General features: G+C 38.0%; 1 protein-coding gene across 2 annotated transcripts in view; it reads right to left on the bottom strand.

Annotated features, from left to right (window-relative positions):
• Window positions 1-9,065, bottom strand: part of LOC107706320 (band 4.1-like protein 4B) — a 39,131-nt gene extending 30,066 nt beyond the window's left edge. For both annotated transcript variants that reach the window (XM_016509992.1, XM_016509987.1), the window contains exons 1-4: window positions 7,773-9,065; window positions 2,795-2,899; window positions 2,478-2,520; window positions 1,796-1,874 (exon numbers count right to left, since the gene is read on the bottom strand). In XM_016509992.1, the coding sequence (XP_016365478.1) occupies window positions 1,796-1,874; window positions 2,478-2,520; window positions 2,795-2,899; window positions 7,773-8,021 (476 nt within the window). In that variant the 5' untranslated portion in view covers window positions 8,022-9,065. The remainder of the gene's footprint in view (window positions 1-1,795; window positions 1,875-2,477; window positions 2,521-2,794; window positions 2,900-7,772) is intronic.
• Between the last annotated feature and the right edge of the window lie 8 nt (window positions 9,066-9,073).

Here is a 9,073-nt window from a genome sequence, read left to right on the forward strand (position 1 = left end):
TGAGGTTCATCAGACCAGAGAATCTTGTTTCTCAGAGTCTGAGGGTCCTTTAGGTGCTTTTTGCAAATTCCAAGTGTGTTTTCAAGTGTCTTCATTGAGGAGAGAATCGAGTCTTGCCACAACGCCATAAAGCCCAGATCGGTGGAGTGTTGCAGTGATGTTTGTCCTTCTGTAGGTTTCTCCTATCTCCACATAGGATCATGGAGCTCAACTAGAGTGACCATCAGCTTCTTGGTCACCACTCTAACCAAAGCCATTCTCCATCATCTGCTCAGTTTGGCCAGGAGGCCAGCTCTAGGAAGAGTCCTAATTGTTTCACACTTCTTCCACTAAGAGTAACGGAGACTACATGCTTCTGTGAACCTTCAATGCAGCAAAATTTTTCTGAACTCTTCCCCAGATGTGTGGCTTGATGTGTTACAATTGGAATGATACAACTGTAACAGCTGTGTGATTATTTGAATGAAGTACAGACAAAGTGTCACATTAAAATCCCTTTAATAGATGCAATCCTGTTTCTGAGCTCTACAGGCAGTTTTTTGAAAAAAAATTTTTTGGTTTTTGCTCTGATATGCATTTTCAGCTGTTCAGACATTGTTAAGACATATGTGCCTTTCCAAATCATACCCATTCAATTGAATTTGCCACAGGTTAACTACAGTCGAAGTGTAGAAACATCTACAAGCAATATGAATGCTCCTGAGCTAAATTTCAACTGTCCCAGATAAGGGTATGAATACTTATGCAATGGAATCATTTAAGTTTTTTTTTTTTTTTTTATAAATTTGCAAAAATGATAAAAACCTGTTTTTTGCTTTGCTATTATGTGAAAAAAATGAAGGGGTATGAATACTTTCGCAAGGCACTGTATGGGATGAACTAATAAAATCTGGCCAATATGAGCAGATAATTATTTTCATGTTATGGTCAACAAATGGGCAATATAAAAATTGTATACTGATTTGTCAAAAATAAAAAAACAGAATAAAATAAATAAATATACCCAAACAATTTTAAATGCTACAAGTGACTTTAGGCATAACAACATTACAATATACAATAAGACAATTTTGAGATTTGCTAAGTTTATAGTATTGTTAAAGTGTTTTTAAAGATAAACTCTTGAGTAAGCATTTGATGATGGCTGATATATCATGCATTTTAAAAAATAATTCACCCAAAATTAAAATTTATTAAATTTTTTTGTACTCCCTCAAGAGTATTTCAGTCTTCTGAAGCTATATGATATTTTAACTTTACGTCACTTCAGAAGACAGTATAGCACATGAACCATATGGACAACATTTATTATATTTTTTTATAGCACCTTTTTGCCATTTTGGAGCTTTATAGCCGCAGTTTTCATTCACTTCATTATGAAGTGAAGTGAAGTGACGTGTGGCCAAGTATGGTGTCCCATACTCAGAATTTGTGCTCTGCATTTAACCCATCCAAGTGCACACACACAGCAGTGAACACACACCCGGAGCAGTGGACAGCTAATGCTGCAGGTTACAAGTCCAACTCTCTATCCATCAGGCCACGACTGCCCCACTCATTATGCCACAGATTAACTTTACGTTACTAACTCATTATAGAGACCAGGATATTGTTTAAAAACATACAAACATCTTCTGTGTTTCACATAGAAAAGTAGGTCAGATTTAAACAAAATGGTGGTGATTAATGATGACAATTTCATTTTTGGGTGAACTATTCCTATAAAAATCTTAGTTTGATTAATTAAAGAGCTTTACAAGACAGTTAGGCATATAAGACTACTACTGTTGTTTACCTGGTGAACTCTTCGTGGAGGTTATTGGGCTCTGAAGAATAGAATTTAACCCTGAAAAACAATCTGTATGGAAGTCCATCTACAACAAAGATTTTACGAGTAAGAGTATGTGCACACCGAAATGAAACAAGGCACCCCAATGTCAATGACTATGAAATTTGTACATAAACTTTAAAGGAAAAAGGACAAGAAGCTCTCCTTGAAGGTTATGAAAGATTGTTGTCATAGAGACAGGCATAAGTCAGCTAATGTTGATTCAGTGTGACTCAACGGCTTTTAAAAGTGTTGTAAAGCATACACCATTCTGCAGGGTAGCACTGCAGTTACACTATAACATAGAAAAAATGCCAGAGAGACTGAATCAATGGTCTTATTTTACTCCTTTTTGAATTGCACACAAGTTGCATAGTCTGAAATATTTTAAATCAGTGCAGCAATCAAATTATATTGATGCTATTTCCATCTCCCACTTTTTCCATCTAACAACTGTGTGGGGTATGTCTTGCACAGCATACATCGGGATTGGCTCTAGTCACTCCCATAGTATACACTCATAGACGCTTGTCACTAGTCACTAAGGCAACAGTAGATTATGAGCCCAAGGTCATCAGCCATCTGTGACCAGCCGACTAAACAACTCCACAATAACTACTTGTATAAGTGAGTGTGTGTGACTACTCACGTCTAATCTGCTTTTTTATGGGCTTGGCTGCATCCAACCATTGCTGAAAACATAAGAAAATGTGAAGAACAAGAGAGCAGAAAACAGCATGGGAGGATTGGGGGAGACAGTGGGAGGGAGGGAGAGGGAACAAGACAAAGAGTTTGTTATTAGTCTGAGTGCTGAGAAAAAGAAAATCCTGTTGTTCTGATTGATGTTGAGCGGCTGTTTCACACTGACACTCTCCATTTCTCATTTCTGGTCTAAGAGCTGCAGCTTATAGAAAAACAGGTCACTGCCACACACACGCATACGAACGCTCATTAAGTGCCACTCACCGCAACCTGCTCTGGGTCCATGAACTGCAGACCGAAGTAATCAGCCTCCACCAGATCCAAATGATACATAATCTGATCAAACAGATCCTGTCCCTTGGAGTGTTTCTGAAACACACACATTTAAAGCACAGATAAATCACTCTGTTCTTGAATTTCTTTAGATCACAGCATGATGTGTTGCTCTGTTGTTGTTCACGTAGGGCCAGGTATGTTTGGACAGCTTTTTTCCCTTAATAAATGAAATAATCATTTTAAAACTGCATTTTGTATTTACATGCATTATCTTTGTGTAATATTAAAATTGGTTTGATGATATGAATCTTTTAAGTGTGACAAATATGCAAAAAAATTAAAAAAACAGGAAGGGGGCAAAAACCTTTTCACGGCACTACACACACACACACACATATATACTGACACTCTCCATAAATATGTGTGTGTGTGTGTATATGTGTGTGTGTGTGTATATATGTATATATACTATGTGTGTACACACACACACACACACACACTATACACACAATATATATATATTGATGACACTCTCCATAAATGTGTGTGGGTATATATATATGTACACACACACACACACACACACACACACACACACATACATACATACATACACATAGACATACACATGTCACATATATATTATAATTACCAAAGTTTTCATTAAGATTTGGAAAGAAATGTATATTAATTTATATTTAGCAAGAATGCATTAAATTTATATGAAAGTGATAGTAAAAAAATATTTTTCAAGTAAATGCTATATAACTTTCTGTTCAAAATAATCAATATATAAAAATGTAAAATATTAAGCAGCAAACCTGTTTTCTACACTGATAATCACCATATCAGTTACAATATTTCACAGTATTACTATTTATACTGTACTGTACTTTATTTAGCTGAATAAAAAGTGCATCAGAATTGTTGTAATATTCATGGTTAATTTTTTAATTGCCAGCAAAATAATTTCAAATATATTGCAAGTATTCCATATTTTGTCCAAAACCTAGTCTTATTACAAAGCCATTTGATGAATAATAACAATCCCAGTGCACCTACAAAGGCCAAAGAGAGATCAAAAGTCTGTATTCTATTTCATGCAGGGTCTAGATGAGGGGGACCACAAAAGGACACACAAAGGAAAAACTCTATTAACTAAAAAGCAGATAATCTCTGCTTTGTGATGGTCAGTTTATTTTCAAGGCCGGCATTTCACTGAGATCAAAAACTCTCAGCGAATACAGAGAATTTGGAATTTAGTTATTGATTTGTTCCATTTTATGGAGCTTGATTGATTTCTTTTGTTGGTTGGAGGATGTTGTGAAGCGAAGGACTGAGCACATGATCAGAATAGGCCATGGAAATGGCAGGAGCTCCTTGTTAAGATGAGCATGAGGAGAAGTATTCCCTAAGAGGAATTCAGCCAATCACAGTGCTCGGTATCCTGAATCAGCATCTCTACAGACTAAAATAAATTAGTCAATTAAATGCAACATTATTTTGGAGTTCTCCAAAGACAATGTTAAATAAGCTGCTAATATATGTGGCCTCCAATTTTCTAAGCCATTTTCTCAGTTTGCACTACCATTCAAAATTTGGGGGCCAGTAAGATTTTTTTTTTTTTTTTTCAAAGAAATTAATATTTATTTTCACAAAGGATGTTGTAAATTGATTAAAAGTGAGAGTAAAGACATTTCTATTGTTACAAAAGCTTTCTATTTCAAATAACTGTTGTTCTTTCGAACTTTCTATTCCTCAAAGAAATGTCACAGTTTCCACAAAAATATTAAGCAGCACGACTGTTTACAACAGAGATAATATTAAGAAATGTTTCTTCAGCACCAGCTCGGCATGGAATGATTTCTGAAGGATCATGTGACACTGAAGGCTGGAGTAACAGCTGCTGAAAATGCAGCTTTGCCATTACAGGAATAAATGACATTTTGAAACATTAAATTAAAAAAAACTCTAATATAACAATATCACTGTTTTTACTGTGTTTTTGCCAGCCTTAGTGAGCAATAAGAGACTTCTTTCAAAAACATTAAATCTTACTGACTTCAAACTTTTGAACAGTAGTGTACATTTAACCTATATTAGTTTTAATAACTTTGCTTAAAGGGGTCCTATTATGCTTTTTCACCTTTTTAATTTTAGTCAGTGTGTAGTGTGTATGTTTGGACATAAAAAAGATCTAGAAAGTTACAAATCTCAAAGTCCACTCCAAAGGGAGATATTTCGTTTTTTAAAAATCCCTTTTCAAGAACTACAACGAACGGCTCGTTTGGACTACAGCGTTGGTTTCCGGGCTTTGTGATATCACAAAATGGCTCATTAGAATTTCATCACAAATAATTCCCGCCTACAGAAATTCGAATGGTTGGGGGGTGGGGAGGGGCGAGGTCGTGGTTAGAACGCTTGGTTGAGTGCATCAGACAATCCGACTGGATTCGTCTGAAAGAAGAAGGTCATATACACATAGGATGCATCGGGGTGAGTGAAACACAGCCTAATTTTTATTTTTGGGTGAACTAACCCTTTAAGTGTCCAAATACTTCTTCGGAGCCACTGTATGAGCTTGATACTGTATGCTGTGAAACGTATAAAAGACATACAATTTTAAACCAAGTCCAGCTGCCTTGCCTGAACGTACTGAATACTACAATACAATGATACAATGACCTGAAGGATTTATAGACAATGTACTTATTGTCTTTCAATTTAAAGTACTAGTCTATTGTGCTAACATTTAGTCTTGATAAAGACTTGACATTTTGACATTTATAAGAGTACCACAAGGCACATAGACTTAATCTAAAAGACAGATGAAAACACACACTCATACTGTATATAAGTTGCACACAAACCAAGGCCGGAGCAAAAATAGCTTGAAGTGTCAGAGGAGAGTGGCTGGATTTGGGACACACCCTGAGGGGGGTGGTGGCTATTATTCTCTTTGATACTTGCTGCTGTTCAGGTTGACCTACAACCCTTAACATACATAAATCGACGTATATTTCAGGTCTATTCACTGCCAATATCTGCAAATAAACACAAAATAGTCCTGCATTAAAAATAAAACTGAATTGATCAACTTTTGAAACTATACTGATTATCAGGTTAGATGGTTGGAACTCAGATGATATTGGTAATAGTCAAATAAAAAGGATCCATGATTTGTTATGCTGAAGTACTGACACACAAAAGTCTTTTTATAAATTCTTTGACATGTTCAGACTTGTATGGCATAACATTGCCTGACTATGACAGCCATGTTTATAAACCAACGATCAGCAAAACTGTGTCTTTGAAACATAAAACATTAATATTGTGATGTGCGCCACAAACTTTAGGTGTTTACAGGGCTTATATTGAAAGAAGGAAATATTCACCATTAAATATAATTGTGTAATCGTTCTAGTCCTCTAATTTGATTGGCCCAGAGGCGTTCCAAGAGTGCTGATATTCTTTGACACACTTTTGTATCATTTTAATTAGTCTATGTTCAGGCATTCTAGACCAGAGTGATGTGGAAGCAGATTTTGCCTGAAGAACAGGTTTTTGACAGTAGGAGCATCTGTGTTTTCTTTCGCTACATGATCGCTCGAAGCGGGTTTCTCTCACCAACAAGGAAATAAAAAATGTGGAGTGAGTTAAAGCCGAGTGATTACAGAACACTTTGATTGGGGCCAGAAATGTATTTTGCGCAAGTAAACAAACGTAGAGGCGAGAACTTTTACGTTAGTCTGGTGGTATTGTTTGGATTACATTCATACTATATAGAAATGACATTTTTAACAGTCACAAAGCGCGTACTTAAATTCAAGAGAAGTGCCTACTCAAGAGAGTATGTGATTTTAGATGCAGCCATTGTTTTTGGTCTAGAACTCTGTCATACACTGTATGATCATGCGATCCTATCCTAACTTTTAATGGGTAGTCACTTAAGCAATCGATTACTATTATGGGGTTGCATTGATGTCGGTTTTAGTTAAATTAATAGCATACAAATTCCAAAGTAACCTAATAGCTTATGCACTACACATATGCGCTTATTCTACATGTATTTACATAAACACACTCATGTTAAATGTCCAGATAATTCAGTTCTTAAAAAGACCATGTGATAATGTTCAGTTATTTGTTAATTATTATTATTTATTAACAGTTTATCAAGTGAAGGAAATGACATTGTCCAGTTTATTTTATTAATCACTGTTTTAAGCAACTATATACATATTTTGATTTTGTTTCTTTGTACTTGGAGACAAATTCGAGGAAAGATCTGAATTCTTAAGACACAGGCTTTCTGTCTGTTGCTTGGTGACAGAGCTTAATGTTTTGGGTTCTTTGGAAATGTTTTCATTGGCTGAGAAAAAAAAACATACAATCTGTCAATTTTGTCCAAAACGTAAGTTAGCCTAATGGATATTACTTGGATATAACTCAAATTCACGCTCCAAGTAGAAGGTATAGTGTTAAAAAGAGACATTCAGTAGTGAACTGACAAGACACTGAGTTACAAACAGACGAACTGTCAGTCAGAAAGTGATCGACATTACATGGCGCAACTTGCAAAAGAGGGACCAAAGGTTAAGCTAACTGGTTCGTCGACCTCAAATGGGAAATCATTTCTGGAAAACACTTGAACAGAGAGAGGGAGAGAACGAAAGTTGGAGCTGGGGGAGCTCCTCGTGTGTTTTTCTCCCAGATTGTTTCATTTTCAGCGAAAGCTCCCAGAGCTCGAGGGAATCTGCAGGGTTGTGTGACAGGTTGAGCTGTCGCTATAGGTGGGAAGTAAACATGAGCACGAGCACCATCTGTTTAGCTACCGGGACAGGACCCAACACCGGGGAAATCCGGCCGGCCACACAGTGACAGGCTGTTAAAACCGAACTTTGCCGTTAAGCACTACATTCAAAGCAACCAAGGTGACTTTTCTCTGACGAAACACTCCACTCACCGGTAACTCCACACTGACATCCGATCCGTCCAGCAACAGGACTCTGCATGTGATGGCGTCTTTGCTGTTGCCCGCCGCGGGGATGTGGACTACGGCTCCCCCGGTCACTACGATCGGCGCGTGAATCACCTGCTGCTGGTGCGCCTGCAGCACCGCGTTTCCGCCTCTGCCGGTACGGTTCAGCTCGTCTGACGTCCGAAAGCGTCGTTTTGACCGACGGCTAAACGTCCTGCGCAGAAAGCCCATCATCTTTTCCCCGCGAGACAGCTCTTTAATCAACCAGGGAAAACGGCACCGATACCGGACCGCTCAAGAGGAAGGCATCCAGCTGTTTCCCAGGCTTTCCGCGACGAAGAAAGGCGGCGTCTACCGGACTGAGCCGTTCAATGCAGCGGGGACAAATCGGGAAACGGCGACCTGTCACGAGCTCCGTTTCCTCGTGGCGTACGGGCTAGAAAACAGGAGCGCACCTGCCAAAAACAACAGAGGATACTCCTGTCCTTTCACTCGTTTGAATAAGAAGTAATTGCGCTTTAATTGAACTTCTCCTCGCGTTCGCCGGAGTCCAGGTTCGGCGGAATGACGGCGGGTTAGTTCCTTTCTGTTATTGACCGAAACTGATGTACCTCTCAGGTAAGTCAACCAGAGGAACTGGCCAGGCAACCTGTTCTGCGCAAGCGTTAGATCTCAGAGCAACACTCAAACTTTTTTCCCCTCTTCGGGTCAGTGTGCGCGAGGCAGCGCTACCTGCTGGTAAGCCAAACAGTGGTCAATGGGAGTTTACCTTCACGAGAGCTACCATCACTGAATTCCCCAGCAACGACTACAAATCAAGCAGCCTTCATACTGTGCGGCGCAAGTGCGTCAAGTCTGCTATCAGGAAACAATATGCGGCCAATCCTCAGCATTTCACGCACGCTCATTCAAGCCCCCCCTCCCCATCATGAATAATAGAAGAGGCACAACGTGATAAGAATTACACATTTTATTTATTTATTTATTAAGAGAGGTGAATTTAATTATTCTAGTAGTGGTTTGGTTGGTCAATCTCACAAAGAAGCGTACAGGTCACACTTTATCCTCAAAATCAAAAGGAAAATATATATATTTAAAGCTTATAGTTTGTTTTTTTAAAACAAGTTTACCATTATGATTTTTTTTGGCACAATTTTCAGAACATTTCAAGCTCATCTTGTCACCCCCCCATTTCTCATTACAAAGTCTAGTTTTGATTATTGTGACATGAAAAACAAAAAGATATGAATATTTTGTAAGTAGGCTATTTATTCATCATGGCAGCA

This window comes from Sinocyclocheilus rhinocerous, unplaced genomic scaffold (genome assembly GCF_001515625.1).
Source record: "Sinocyclocheilus rhinocerous isolate Xijiao unplaced genomic scaffold, SAMN03320098_v1.1 scaffold1333, whole genome shotgun sequence".
Classification (NCBI taxonomy): Eukaryota; Metazoa; Chordata; class Actinopteri; order Cypriniformes; family Cyprinidae; genus Sinocyclocheilus; species Sinocyclocheilus rhinocerous.